At 38.4% G+C, this 15,999-nt stretch overlaps 1 protein-coding gene and 1 pseudogene across 1 annotated transcript; both read left to right on the top strand.

The window, feature by feature from the left end:
* The first annotated feature begins 1,092 nt into the window (after positions 1-1,092).
* Positions 1,093-4,944, top strand: LOC122332552 (immune-associated nucleotide-binding protein 8-like). Its single transcript, XM_043229881.1, has 5 exons — positions 1,093-1,124; positions 1,559-1,674; positions 1,816-1,866; positions 2,617-3,294; positions 3,751-4,944. Exons 1-5 carry the CDS (start codon positions 1,093-1,095, stop codon positions 4,635-4,637), a joined length of 1,764 nt encoding a protein of 587 aa, XP_043085816.1. The 3' UTR covers positions 4,638-4,944.
* Positions 4,945-5,110: 166 nt separating this feature from the next.
* Positions 5,111-14,919, top strand: LOC122332524 (annotated as a pseudogene).
* The last annotated feature ends 1,080 nt before the right edge of the window (positions 14,920-15,999 follow it).

The following is a 15,999-nucleotide window of genomic DNA, read 5'->3' as shown; positions in this document are numbered from 1 at the left end:
GATACGTGACAATCCCTAGATAAAAGGTCTCATGAGGAATTCAGTCTGGAGGAGGCAACCGGGTCTTTAGCCTGTGGGTTTATATCGTGTGATGCTCGTGATGCTCTTTACTTCTGCTCCAGAACTCCTTCCTGAGTTGGGATGATCAATAAGTGTTGTTTTTTTGTGGTAATGTTGCTGGTTTGTGAAAGAAGATCTGCTTTGATCATGGTATCGTGGGCAGATTTATGGCGTTGTTGTCCGGTCCTGGGCCTCTTTGTGGAATTTCAGCTCCTCATTTTTCAGTGTTCAGATCGAATTGATGTCTGATTCTCTCTGATACCCTACAGATTGTTAAATTATGGGACGCTAGATTTAAAAGACCTACATGCCTGAGTCTGGTTTCTCCCAAGGGTTTTTTCTCCATTCCTTGCCACCGTCGCCTCTGGTTTGCTTAGTTGGGGACACTTAACTTCTAGCGATTATTGTTGATTTCATTACAGAGAACATTGAATAAAAAATTAAGTGTTTAATCTTGTCATTATACATTATTATGAATCTATTCTTCTATTTGATACTGTTCAGTGCTTCGACACAATCTGTATTGTTAAAAGTGCTGTATAAATAAAAGTGATTGATTGATTGATTGATGCCATTGGATTCCATCATTTGGGCAAAATCTATCCACAGAGACACAGTGATATATTCAGGTGTGCAATATACCATTCAGTTAATCTGAAATACGTTCTGGTGGCCTTCTCTGGTCAATACTCTTATGTTCTTTTGCGAAAGTTTGCAGCCTGACCACCAGTTCCCTCAGAAATCTTCCGAGTACCGATACAATCCCTTCCTGTTCCTCATTTCCAGTTCTGTGTAATCTGTCTCTGACAAAATAAATGCTAATATATAAAGCCACTGTGATTTTTGTGGCAGTCGTCTAAACAGATCACACAGCTCTGTTGATCGTAAAGCAGGAAGCTGCATGGAATGTATGCCTCATCAAGTCCAACCAGTTTCTGAGTTTTTCCTCTGTGAGGACATCACAGCTTTTTATAGCTCGCAACATAGTTTCTTGCTACCTGAAGTGATTTACTGAGGTAGAATTGGGTGAAGATGGATGATTCTGGCGATTACCCAGACAACCGGTGAGTATGTTAACACATAATACGACCATAAGCTTTCAAATAAGTGCAAACCGTTCATATGGATTCATTACAGTACTGTTGTGTCAAGGAGAGGAAATATCTTCGCCGGATTACACTTACTTTCTTGGTTCTTATTAAGATGGCAAGAATAAATAAAAGAGGGGGGTTTCTAGCTTGCCATATGTTTCGACCTTTTAAAGGTCTTTAAACTGTGGTTTGTAGTTTTCAAATGTCAAAACATGACGTGAGTCTCCTGAAATGTGTTTTTTGCGTATTGCATTTATAGTTTCTCTTTCATTTGAAAGCCTCCGCAGCAGACACACACTCCTGAAAGACCAATCGCTTTGCAGATTGTGCTCTTTGTTTTTATATTATTTTATTTCTTTGTTTATTTTGAGAGACCAAACTAAAACATAATTGTTTTGGACTCATCCAGGAAGGATAGGAGACCAGCCACTACTGGAGAACGATGAGAAGATCCTGGAGGGAAACAGAAACCAGAACTTTTTGAGGTTAAGGGCTGCTGAAACAACAAACAATCCATTTCTGGGTAAACACTGACTTCAACCATTGACCAAATATTTATATCTAATTAATAAAGGCACGTAACTCTATGAAACTCTATAAAGCACAGTTTAATAAAGTGACAAGAGGCTTAACTGTGGATGATATCAATTGCTCCCCTCTCAAGGATTACGTTCCAGTTTTCGTAAACTGACTCGTAGGATAAACCAATCACAAAGTGAGTATTATTATTATGTTTATGATGATGATGATTATTAATAATATCTCATTCATTTTGTTTTGTGCTGATTTCTGATTGACAACATTCCTTACAAGAACTACTCAAAATGACAGAGACCAACTACAGCGGCCTTGTGACTAGTTTACAATGACTGTCTGATTACAGAAATGACAAAAAACAGCACACATACACACACACATTGTGTTTCCATGTTTTATGGTGTAATGTCTTTATTCTGTACAGACTGTATGTGTGATTGTCTTCTTACAGGAAACTACTCACGTTTTTACATTCTCAAAAAATTAAATGCTGTATGTTTTATAAGTTTGTTTCCTCATGGAGACCTAAAAACAACATTTATTGGTATTCATATCCTTGTGGAGACATTTGGTCCCATAATGTGATAAATACCACACACACACACACACACACACACAGTCTCAAACTCTCCATTAATGAATATCCTGAGCTTTAAAATCTTCCATAAAATGCCTTGGAGAGTCTCCTAAAAATATTCCACCAGAAATGTTTTATGGGGACATCTATAGATTTAATTATTTTATACTCAATATTTGATCCCTTAAGTCTAAACCTACCACTAAACTAACACAGAAAACCTTTTGTAAAACATCACAGGCTCAGAAATGACTGTTATAGCCTTTTTGTAATCTGCAGAGATGTGTTGTTTGGAAGCGATCATCAACTAAATCTTAAACTGTGCCTGACGTCTCTAAATGTGCTTCTCAGGGTCGCTGAATTCCTCTGGAAAGCAGAAGCTGAATCTCGTGCTGTGTGGATGTGATAGCACCCACAAGGTCTCAGTGTCCAGACTTTTACAGGGGAAAAAGATAAAACACTCACGTCAGAGAGCTCTCAGTGAAGAGTGTGTGAAGAGAGAGGAGAAGATACATGGACGTGTGCTCAATCTGCTGGAGCTTCCAGCTCTTACTCGGCTCTCAGAAGAGGAAGTGAAGCGTCAGACGCTCAGCTGTGTATCTCTCTGTCATCCTGGAGTTCACGTTTTCCTCCTCATTGTTCCTGCTGTTCCACCTAATAATGACGAGAGAGCAGAAATAGAGAAGATCCAGAAGATGTTTTGTTCCAGAGACCATTTCATGGTGCTTTTCACAACAGAGCTCGTTATTAATAAAAAAATTACTGATTTTGTTGAATCCAACCCAGAATTTCGGAAGTTAATCAGTTGTTGTGAAGGTCAGTACAAAGTGATGGGCTTAAATGAACCTGAAAACTCAAGACAGATCCCAGATCTACTGGATTATATAGAGAACATGAAAACTGAACCCTATTCACTTCAGATGTATGTGAACGCCCAAGAGAACAGAGTCAGACAGGAACTGGAGGAACAGCTCAAAAAAGACATGGAAAATAAAATCAAAGAGCTACAAGGTCAAGGTCAGCCTGAAGGTGAATATATTCATTTTTGTGGTGTGTGACATCTTCATGAAGTAGTTGCTCTCGCTCTCATTTAAGCAATTTGGAAAGTGCATAGAAAGAAAGAGTAAAAGTTTAATTTGCACAAAGGACGACTGTATTTGTTCAGTGCTACACGACCCCATTGTTTTCAATTGTTTGTCTTATGTGTTATATGAAACATATTTCATTCTTTGTATTTTACAAGTATAAGTGATTTTATAAATACTGTATAAACACATGTATTTAATGCAAAAACTGAATACAAAAACACATAAACACTATAAAAAAAAAAACAGGCAGAAGTAGGTAGGAGTATCCCCAAAAACATCAACCGCGGAGGCATATTCTTCTTTCTTTGAAGGCTTTTCCAGTTTATTTTCCTCTCTAGGTGCATGCTTTCTTTCTTTGTGAAATCTGCGTTCGCTAACTTTTTGTCGTTCTGTTCAGGCGCTGAAGGTGGAGCAGATGATCTGGAGTGTTTGAGGATTGTGTTGATCGGGAGTACAGGAAGCGGGAAGAGTGCAACAGGAAACACTATTCTGGGAAGAAATGAATTTCACAGCCGAATGAGCCCAGATTCAGTGACGACTGCTTGTGAAAAGAGACTTGGTGAAGTGGATGGTCGATCATTAGCTGTGGTTGATACTCCAGGACTGTTTGACACATCACTGAAAAACGAACAAGTGGCGGAAGAAATAATGAGATGCGTTTCACTGTCGTCACCTGGACCTCACGTGTTTGTCATTGTGTTGAGTTTGGGAAAATTCACCAAAGAGAAGGTGGACACTATTGATCTGATAAAGAAGATCTTCGGTCCAAAAGCTGCTCAGTTCAGCATCGTACTCTTCACTAGAGGAGATGAACTTGAGAACGAGTCCATAGAGGATTACGTGAAGAGAAGTAAGTCTGCACAACTCAAGAAACTAATCAGAGATTGTGGAAATAGATTCCTGGTTTTCAATAACAGAGAAAAACACGACAAAACTCAAGTGATTCAACTGATAAGCATCATAGAAGAGGTGAAACATGCTAATCAGGGTCGATATTTCACTAACAGCATGTTTGAGGAGGCGGAGATATCCATTAAGAAGAAAACGGAGGAAATAATGCAAGAGAAAGAAAAAGAAATTCAGGTCATGAAAGATAGGCTGCAACAACAGCAACAGAAACACGAGAAGGATAAAAAAGACATGATGAGGAAACATCAAGATGAAGCCAGAAAACAAGCAGAAGAATTTCACAAGTCGACAGAAAGAAAACTGCAGCATGTTCTGGAGATCACAGAGATGCTTCAAGAGCATCAAAAACACTCAAGGCACTATGAAAAATTGTAAAAATGTTAAAAAGAAGAGGAAGAAAAGAGGATAGAAAATCAAATAAAACAATTCAGACTAAAGTTTTAAGAGCATATTTGATGATTATGTATTACAAAATTATATTAGCCTATTTGAAATGTTTTGTTACCTGATGCTAACTGGCTAGCTGATGCTAACTGGGAAATTTTTAAATATAAAATTTAAACTAGTTATACTAGAATACATATGATGGAAAATCAAAGGATTTGATGCTGTTTATTAAATAACAGGTGCTGCCTATCTACAGGCCCTACTGTCCTCATAGCTGTGATGTACAACAGTTATGGGTTACAACTGGCTTTTTAACAGTTTTTAGCTCTTGGAATGCAACGTTCATCAGGGGAACCCTGCAAAAAAATGTGTATTTTCCCGTACGTGAACACAAGTTTGAGCAGCAATTGGGCAGGCTTTGTATTTACCTGAAATGCTAAAATTGTGTGGTTTTTATATGCAACACACTAATCTCACTGTTAAATTATTATGATCACCGCTGATGCACCATGAGCAGAGAGTGCTAACCTCAGACACTATACTGAGACATTATATAAATATTTATGTTCTACATTTATAATGATGTGTTTTATCAATAGTTTCATCAGTGCTGCTAGCTGTTATTTGGGTTGAACAGTGTAACAGCTGTACATTGGCCCCAGCCTCAGATGAAGATTAAACTAATCCACAAGAATTCCCACATTACTGACCAGACTGACTGTCGAAAGGAAACAAAAACAATCTTATTAAGAATTAGAGAGGTTGAGATGTTGATGTTTTATATGAAAATGTATTTTATTGTAAATCGTAAACGCAACACATTTTTTTATGAGCTGAACTCAGACAAAGGGCCTATTTGTCTCAAATATTGTTCACAAATCTGTCTTAATTCACCTGATGTTTAATTGTACGAGACCTGGCAGCTAACGTCATTTTTCCTAAGATCCGAAGCCTTTCAATCTGAGTCATGATGGAGTTTTGTCTAGTGGCTGAAGCCTTTCAGTCTAAGACATGACGCTTTTTCAGTTTATGATTGAGGTCTGAAGATGTCCTAAAATGTACAGCGTACAAAGGATACCCCATGCATTAGATTATTGCGTCTTGCACACATTGCAGCAGCCAGAGAAACAAACAGAAAGCGTCATGGGTCAAGAGTCCAACGAAATGAAACATTAACCCCCATAATGTCGACTTTACGATATCATCATATAAATCTCTGTAATTACCATTGATAACTTATGTAGATGTTCGTCAGGACGTCAGTGAGATTAGCAAAGAGCTTATTCATTAACATTTACATTTAATTATTTAGCAGATGCTTTTATTCGAGGAGAACAACAGAAGCAATCCGACCAACGAGAGACCAACGAATGCTACGACAAGTCTCAGTTAGCCTAGCGCAGTATGTGTAACTGAGATAGAATAGAAAAAACTGAATTAGAATTAGAATAGAATTAGAATAGAATAGAATAGAATAGAATAGAATAGAATAGAATAGAATAAGTGGCTAGTATCAGCTGTTCAGGTGTTAACGAAAAAGATGTCTTTATAGATGTTTTGTCTGTTCAAGTCCACTATAATAAACTCATGGAGTGAATGAGGTTGTAAAGTGTGATTCGGTGACAGTTTCTGAGTGTTGACTCTCAACATTAATAATTTACTGTATTATGCAATAGTAGGAAAACAACAGATACACCCAGAATGCATTGTATCATCGCTATATATTATGGTGTTAACAGAAAACAGTATGCTACTGTTAGAATTCATTTTTACATTGTGCATTTATTTGCTTGCTTGAATTACTGTTTAATTTATGTGAATAACAATAATGTGAATAAAAGAGTTGATCTTTAACATCTTCAAGACCGAGCACCAATCAGGAGCCTCCTCTCACAGTAACAAAGTGCAGCATTAACTGAAGTGAAAGTAAATCTAAACCTGGCAGCTGCTGCTCTCTCAATTTTTTTCTTTTTTGCGTGTGATTTATTACTATTTTAAGGTTTTGTTTTCTGTGAAATATCATCCTTGTCTGGAGTCACTTTCGACTATCGATTAAAGATCTTCAGTCTTCCACACCTACAGGTAAGACACATTTCTCCACACAGACTCAAAGACTTTATTTTTTGTTGCCAAACTGACTTCTCTTCCTCAAAGTATCTTCCTCATGTTTTTCTGACTTATCTTTCATTACCGAATTTCTTTTTCTTTCTCTTGCATTTCCTCCGTTTTCTTCTTAATGGATATTTCCACCTCCCAAAAAAGTGTAGTTTGATTATTTAATATAATCCATTCCTGTAGTGCACTTTAATCACTGTGCTCTGAAAAAATATTTGTAAAAATTAAAGCTTTTGGCTTTAGTCGATCTTAAAATCAAGTTGTAAAATGTAGAATAATGAAGAGAGGACTTAAGGTCATAATTTTTATGACCTCAAATTTTTTGTTGAAATTATTATTGATTACTCTACTTTGCTCTTTAATTGTATTTAATCTCATAAATCGTATTCCTATAACACATTGAGTCTCACACCAGCCGGTATACAGACTGAATAATATCCTAGACGTAATATCCTCATTCTAGAATAATTGTATTAGTTCCCATAGATCTATACACACTTAAGATAAGACTATATCTAACCAGAGGTCATGATCTTTACTATAGAACCAAGTTGATCAACTTAAAGCTGCAGTCCAGAAAACTTGTGTATGCCACAAGCGAGTACATTTTCCAAACCACGTTTTTGGCTTGTCCTGAATCAGTGCAGTACACCTTTAAAAAGTGTTTACAGACTATCCAGACTGGTTCGTGTAGCCCAGTACCTGAGAGATTTGTCACAGACATAAATAGAGAAGTAGCTCCGGCTGCAGTGTTCACAAGACACACATTTCTGTTTATTAACCGCTAGAGCAGCAAAAGTTACGCAATGGAGCTTTAACTTCTTCTAAGTTACTTTAAATAATGCTGTGATTTCTCACATATGCTTAGTTAGACTGTAGAAGTAAAGACACCATTATATTTTAAGTAAACATTAGAACTGTCTGTAAAATGAACCCAGGATTTGCGCTACTCAAAAACTAGCCAAAAATTATTTTAAATAAACAAATTTAAGAGCCAGTAAAATAACCTAGTTGGCTAAAAATAACTTGTTAAATAACCTTTATATTTTGTTTGGGTTTTTTTTTAAAGTCTGTGTTGTGTACGCATGGCCTGCATTGACCTGTGCTAATTTTGATCTTATTCCATCCATACGTCACTTTCAGAGATGTCAGCGATTAGTCCAGTTGATCCGGTGATCCGGATTCTTCTGATGGGCAGATATGGTTCTGGGCAAAGCTCATCAGGAAACACCATACTGGGAGAAAAAGTGTTTCAAGTGAAGAAACACGAGACTGAAGTGTGTGAGGGTACGAGCGCAGATCGTGAAAGCATATACAAGTAATTAATTCTCCAGATCTGAATACAGAGCAACTGATGGTGATGAAGGAGAAGCTGGTCTCTCGATGTTCAGCGGGTCTCAGTGCAGTTCTGCTTACCGTTTCTCTAGAGGAACCTTTGGAAAATGAGGAAGAGACCCTGGATTATACCCCTGAGTTTATTTGGTCCTGACGTTCAGAAATACATCATGATTCTGTTCACACATGTAGATGAACTGGAGGAGCTGGATCAGACCATTGATGGATATCTACGGAAGGAAAGCAATGCAGATGTCCAGAAACTGGTGGATGAATGCGGAGGAAACTTTCACTGTTTTAATAATAAGAGTAAATCAAACTATCAAGTAGAAGAACTAATGCAGAAGATCGAAACGAAGATGAAGAAAAATGGGGGGATTTTTTTATTGAACGAATGAGGAGGAGTGATACAGCAAAACGAGATCCCCCTGTCATGTGTAAGTTGTGTTTTATTATTATAAATAACACGTATGATGATTTGTTCATAACTAATATTTCATTGCATTTCTCATGTGAGAAGATCCCTGAAGTATGTACTGACTTGATTTGATCTGTAGTTTCAGGAGAGTCTTCATCAACAGATCTAGATGATATTGGTGTGATTCCGTTAAAAAAAGACCAGATCAGACTGGTTCTTCTGGGAAAAACCGGATGTGGGAAAAGTGCTACTGCAAACACTATCATCGGAAGAAACATGTTTACATTTTCAGCTAGCTCAAAATCTCAGACCAAACAGTGTCAGTCAGAGACTAGAGTGAGGTTTGGTAAAAAGATCACAGTGATCGACACGCCTGGATTTTATGATACTGAACTCAGTAAAGAACAGGTTCAAAGAGAAATAGTGAAATGTGTAGCATTATCCTCTCCTGGACCACATGCTTTATTATCATCATTAGAGTGGGTCGATTCACAGAGGAGGAAAGAAGTGTTTGGAGAACAGATGCTAAAATACACCATGATCATCTTCACCCCACAAAGATCAGTTAAAAGAGGAGAAAACCATTGAGCAGTATCTGCAGGATTGCGATCCAAATCTCGGAAAACTCGTAAGGAGTTGTGGAAGTCGATTCTTCTGTCTGGACAACAAGTCTGCCAGTTTCCCACAGTTCAAAGATCTGATCAGTAGAGTCGAGAGGATGGTGGCAGAAAACGGAGGACTCACTTCACCAATGAACCCGTTGAGAGAACAGAGAGATGCATTCAGGAGATTCAGAAACAGAAGCAGCGCGAGAAGGAAAAGCAGTATAAACAGACTCACAGACGGCTCCATAAAGCAGAATGGAAGAAAATATGCTTTAGTTTGGCTGAGAGTCATGGTGGGAAGCGCAGCGATCATTTTCTGATATAAACTTGCACCTCCTGGGAAAGGGTGTAAACTGACGGGCGAGGAGGGAGGCGCGAACGCCACCGAGAGGCGAGACCTCGAGGAGTCCATCACTTCAGAGCAGTTATACATGCACTCCAGAAAGATGTCGCAATTCAGTGAAAAAAACACAATTATCAGACGCTTAAAGAGTCAATCCATCTCAAGTTGTGCAGTGAAAGGTGCATTGACAGTGTAAGCCAGTTGTTTTCGTGTTTCCTTGTGAAATGAATTCTTTCAAGGCAAGAACTTAGGAACTCGCAAAGACAGATGCCACACAATAATGCCGTGAAGTTAATCTGGGGAAGGTATCTCCAAAAACAGAAAAAAACACATCTCCTCGCTCATTTATGGCCACCTTCTCCTCTGCATCCTCTTTCCCCAAGAAGCTTACTCAAAGTTCATTAAGAGTCATGTAATCTTGTGAACCTGTTATTTCACTTAGAATGCAGTTTTAAAGGGTCTCTGTGTGATTGGTGTCAATTTCAGAGTAGTGAAAAACTGTCATGTCTTTGGATTCTTTGTTATGGTTTTGATTGTCCCACATGCTCTGTGCGCCCTACTTTTCGTTGCTCCTCATTGTATTATTGTGTTCAGGTGTGTTTGAGTTTTGTCCAATTACGTTGTGTATTTAATTCAGTTTGTCCGACTTAGTCTTTAATTCGTGTAGTTTTTGTTCTGTCTGCTTGCCTCTATAATATTATTTTGTTCACTTGAAGAGGATTAAATACTGTTTACGTTTATTGACTCGTTAGGTGCTCCTTCTCTCTCAAACACTTTACCGTGACAAACACATTAAAAGCATAAAAAATATTAAAAAGCTCTTGTAGAAGAGTTCCGCTGCGGGGCGTGTCCCAATCAAACCAAACCAAAAAAGGCCTTTTATGTTTTTAATCTCTGATCTTAAGATTTCTTTGCTGTCTGTTCTGAGTATATAACGGGCACGTGACAAAACACTGCTTAGCGATTCTGTAGCCAGAATAAACCCGTAGTATTTATTAAGTATTTTCAAAATTCACATTTAATCATTTAGCATTCTCAGGTATGCATTTGTTTTTATTCAAAAATGTAATTGGAGTCAAACACATTGTGCCCAAAAGAGCACACTGTAGTTGTTTGTGCTACATGTACACTTAAGACTAGTTGAGTTTATTCTTTAAACACACCGACTGCTTTAAGTGTATGTAAAATGTTATTGATGCCCCCTGCATTTTAGACCATGTGTTCTATTAGGATAACTGTTACTCTACATGTGGCTACTCACTTGGCTGTTGGCTACAGTATCTATTCAATTCAATTCAATTCAAGTTTATTTGTATAGCGCTTTTTACAATGGCTATTGTTCCAAAGCAGCTTCACAAAACAAATTATTACATAACAAAGCAAATCATTCCCACAGACATAAGCAAGTCACCACACAACAGGATGCGTTACAAAACAGCTGGATGAATTACAATGTAGAAAGTCCAAGATAGATTTAGTCCAGACAGAAGGTTGAGTTTTCCTCGGCGTCGTCGCCAGGAAGGTCATCTCCTCACTGGGTCCACTGGAGAAGACTCGGTAACTAGATGCCTCGGGATGTACATCCCGAGGTGAGACTAAAAGGATAATTAGAGTAGCGGCCATTCATACTATTGGGAATCACGATGTACTGTAGCATAGGTTTATGTTAATCTTCACGGTATGCTTTGCTAAAAGATATGTCTTTAGCCTAGACTTAAACTGAGAGAAGTGTGTCTGATCCCGAACATTTGCAGGAAGGTTATTCCAGAGTTTGGGTGCCAAATGTGAAAGCCTTTCGACCACCTTTAGTAGACTTTGCTATGCGAGGAACTACCAGGAGCCCTGAGTTTTGAGATCTTAAAGGCGTGACGGGTTGTAGCGAGACAGAAGGCTGAGTCAGATAAATGGGGGCTAAACCATTTAGAGCCTTGTAGGTCAGTAGCAGTACTTTATAATCAATTCGGAGATTAACAGGCAGCCAGTGCAGGAGGATAAAACTGGGGTTATATGATCATATTTCCTTGTCCTGGTAAGAACTCGGCGAGCTCGTTCTGCACTAACTGAAGCATTTGTTGAAGATGCTGGACAACCAGCAGGCAGGGCATTACAGTAATCCAGTCTAGATGTCATGAGCGCATGAACTGGCTTTTCTGCATCTGAGGAGAGAGAGAGCATGTGTCTGAGGTTTGTAATATCTACATTTTACATTTAATTTTACATTTAGTCATTTTGCAGGCGCTTTTATCAAAGCGACTTACAATTGAAGTACAACAAGCGATTGATTTTTTGAAGACAAACAGACAGAGTAAGTGCTTGTAACACCAAGTCACAGGCAGTATTCAAATTAGTACAAGCCAGAAAGGAAAGGAATAAACAAGGGGAAGTGGGAATGATTTTTATTTATTTTTTTATTTTTTTTTTTAAGATGAGTCAAGTATTGCTGAAAGATGGGAGTTTTCAGCTGTTTCTTGAAAGATTGACAGAGATCAGCATTTCCGGATAGGAAATCTGGGGGAAGATCGTTCCACCAGCCAGGAACAGAAGACGAAAGTTCTGGAGAGTGATTTACGAGCCTCTTTGAGATGGTACCACGAGCGTCGCTCGCTAGCAGATCTCTCAGACTTCTAGAGGGTGTGTAGATTTGTAATAGTGAGTGGAAATGAGACCGGTGCCGAGTCTGTGGTTATTCTATATGCAAGCATCAGTGCCTTGAACTTGATGCGAGCTGCAATCGATAGCCAATGTAAGGAGATAAAGAGAGGTGTAACATGGAGTTCTCTTGCAGGCTCATTGAATACCAGCCTTGCTGCTGCATTCTGGGAATCAGTTGTAGGAGGATTTTATTGTGTTTGATGGAAGTCCAGCCAAAGAAGCATTGCAGTGGTCCAGTCTAGGAAATGACAAGGGCCTGGACAAGTGGCTTCCTTGCAGCTTGCTCTGTTAGAAGGAGCCACAATCTGCAGTGATGTTGTGTAGTGCAAACCTGCAGGATCAGGCAGTCTTTGCAATGTGATCTTTAAGGTGAGTTGGTCATCAAAGGATTACACCAAGATTTCTGACCCAGGTGTGGGGTGGTGTGAAACCTAGCTGGATGGTAGATCTATGTACAGAAGCTTCTAATAATCAGCATGCACAACTTTACCTGACTAATAATAAGTGATTGAATATTTGGAAATAATTTCCTCTATTAGATAACTGTGTAGTGAGTACGCCGCAAATCTGCATTCAGGACAGATCATTATGAGCACAGATGGAGGAACCATGGGGAAGCACATGATGGCGTCTAATTTTGATTGTCACTTGCTTAACACGCTGAAAATAAATGTTTTGTGCCAAGATATTAAGTGCAGCTCACAGTTATTATAACCACTCTGAAACATTTGGGATATTTCTTCAGCTGTTAATGAATGGCAACACTTTACAATAAGGTGTCTTTAGTTAACATTAGATGCACTGCATCCATAATGCATTAGTAAATGCTGAAATTAGCCTTATGAGATTAATAAATGCTGTAGACATATTATTCCAGTTAATCTTAGTTAATATGATCTAATGTTACTAACTAATGTTAACTGATGAATCTTATTGTACATCCTGGAGAACTTTTAAGAACTACAGGTTCATAATTAATGTAGATGATGCATAATGAACGTTCATTTCTAAAAATTAGGATAATAGTAACCCACATAGTAATAACAAGTATCACGAATCCTTCTAAGACCACTAATTACTTGGATCAGTATTCTGGAGTGGACTCATAGCTAATGGCATCAGGCGACGTCATTGAAAGCTTTTTGAGATTTAAGGTTTTGGATAGTAATAGCGTTACTATATCCTTCTGAAGAAACTACTAGTTGGTATTTGGATCCATATTCTAAAGTGAAGATCATGGTAAGTAATTCAAATCCTGACTAAATTAATTACTCATGAGAACCTCAACAATGACTTCAGAAGTAGTTACAAGGGAGGGATATCATGCTTTTCACGGTGTTAAATTCTAATATCAAATAATTAGTCAAAATGATTTGATAAGATTAGAAAGATGCTTAAGTAACACCTGACTAAGTAATACTTTACAAAGAAACTCTCAAAAACACAATGATTTCGATGCGTTACTAGGATATTATCATAATCTTCACTAAATAATTTGGAATCTAAATAATTAATAATGCCCTTTAGAGTTTTGGTAATACTTTTAAGTCACTTATGAGTTACCATAGTATTCACTTATGTGTTCATATTTATTTGCAAACCTGTATACAGTTGTTCTTAGTAGTTCTTAGGAGGTATTAAAAAATATAATAGTTATTCTTATATTCAACTAAGCACTGTACTTGTACCTGATTAATCAGAATGTCTGATAGTAATAGATACTGAGTGCTTATGTTGAGTTACTACTTATGTTCTTATGTAGTTATTAGAATTAATAATGTTACTCCTCTGCACCTCTGAGTAAAGTTCAGGTATGAATCAATCTAGATAACATGTACCATCATTGCATCCCCTCTTTGGAGGTAAAATCGCTCATTTATTATCGAGTAAAAATGTCATGTACATTTCCACAAACATGCCATCAACAGAGTGGTCAAGTAACAGAAAAGTACAACAAAGGCTGGGAAGGAAACACAGCTTTGGATGATCAAATAAAAGCGGTGTGCAGATACTCGCTCCTTCACACCTGCAGCTTATAACTTATCTACCCAGCTGTGTGTTTCTGTGACCTCTTCACTCAGTCTTTCTGCCAAACAGTAGTGAAACCGCAGTGACTCCGCCCTGTGACACATCATGATGAACAAATTGTTTGTTAAAAAAGCACAGTCATAGTTGACTGAAGAAAAGCTGCATGCAGCGAAGAAGAAGATAGGCAGGAGCTAGATCGTGAGAATTCACAGCATCTTGAGAGATGATCTCAGCTCTACTAGTCAAACGTCTCAAAGATCAGCAGTGACTTCATCTTTAAAATTACACAAGGTTCACATGGATTTATTTATTGAAGAAACACCCCGCACATCATATATATATGTAGTAGTGGGAGGAGCCAACGAAACAGACACAGTGGGCGTGGCGTCAGGCCTGGAAAGACTTTTATGGTGAAGCCAAAATAATAAAGTGTCAGGAAAGTGGCCAGGTCAGGCAGTGCTCGGGAAGGGTCAAGTAAGGGGCGAGTCTGGCGGCAGCACGCGCTCCCCTCTCTACTGGTCAGGGCTGCGCAGGCGCGGCAGCTTCTTCTTCTTCCTTCTTCCTCCGGTCGGCAGTCAGAAGGATAAACGGCTCAGCATCCTGGCCCGTCAGCGGTACACGGGTCGCGGTCTTAGCCAGGACTACGAGTCCGACGGCGCGCTTCTCTGGCGGCGGGCAGGTCCTTCCTCCTTCCTGGACCCACACGGACGCAGCGCGGCATTGCATTCACGGGAGAGAGACCGGTCTCCGTATTTAGCCATGCCCTCCTCTTAGACGCCCACTCCGTCAGGAGCCTGGTGAAGGACGGGTATTATTGATAATAAAGGGAAGGGCAGCCGACTCGTCTATAGTATATATATATATATATATATATATATATATATATATATATATATATATATATATATATATATATATATACACACACACATACAAACACACACACACACACACACACATTACAACACCTCTACAAAGAAATAGGTTTCACTTTATTAACAATTAAACAAAAACATTTTTGCTGTGATGTCTTAATGTAAAATGTGGAACATAAAAGAAGACTGATTTGAGAATGTCTATTTTCATTTAAGTACTTGACACATACAAAGTGGATCAATTTATAACGAAAACAGTCTTCTTACATGTTTTTATGCGTGGGTGATATAGGTTTAAACACTCCAGAGATCAGAGGGAAGTGAGCAGACACTGGGGAAGAGCTGCAGGAGTATTTAAAGAAAGAGTTGAAGACCCAGCCAGAAAGGAGAAGATGTCACAGTAAGTGTAGTCTATGTCTGCTGGGACTCATCTTTCTCTCTTCCTTCTCTGATACGACATCTTCTGTTTCTTATTCTTTTATATTCTCATTTATTATTATATAATATAAATAGTAGGTCAGATGTTGTGTTTCAGGTATCAGTAAGTAGATGATCATGTGTTCATGGTTCTGGAGAAAATCATCAGTCTGTCCTGTAATAATGCTCTTCATGACTGTACATCAACTGTATGGATATATAATAACAGACATTCAGCATCAGTTGAGCTAGTTGCTGGAGAGATAAAGAAGAAGACACAGAGAGACAGGGGCTGAGTCTGAGGTCTGGCTATCTCTAGACATCAAGGGTATCACAGAAGAAGATTCTGGACTTTACACACTGCAGACAATATGTGAATGGACAGCAACATGGAGCTGATGCTTGTGTTTTATCTGCATGTTCTTCAGAGTAAGTTTATGATTATATAATTACTTTAATGTAAATTCTTTTATTTATTCTCCTATAATTACTGAAGAGTGTGTGTGATGTGGCTGTATCATTTGTCTTTCAGTGTCTTCATCATCTTCATCATCCTCACAGA

This window comes from Puntigrus tetrazona, chromosome 3, assembly GCF_018831695.1.
Source record: "Puntigrus tetrazona isolate hp1 chromosome 3, ASM1883169v1, whole genome shotgun sequence".
Lineage (NCBI taxonomy): Eukaryota > Metazoa > Chordata > Actinopteri > Cypriniformes > Cyprinidae > Puntigrus > Puntigrus tetrazona.
This window is presented reverse-complemented; position numbering and strand designations above follow the sequence as displayed.

What these genes read in the sequence shown, in the direction of transcription:
- LOC122332552 (XM_043229881.1), top strand. Translation starts at nt 1,093, where the DNA reads ATGGATGATTCTGGCGATTACCCAGACAACCG. An exon ending in GGCGATTACCCAGACAACCG is followed by an intron (nt 1,125 to 1,558) that starts GTGAGTATGTTA and finishes TTGGACTCATCC; the next exon opens with AGGAAGGATAGGAGACCAGC. An exon ending in TAGGATAAACCAATCACAAA is followed by an intron (nt 1,867 to 2,616) that starts GTGAGTATTATT and finishes TGTGCTTCTCAG; the next exon opens with GGTCGCTGAATTCCTCTGGA.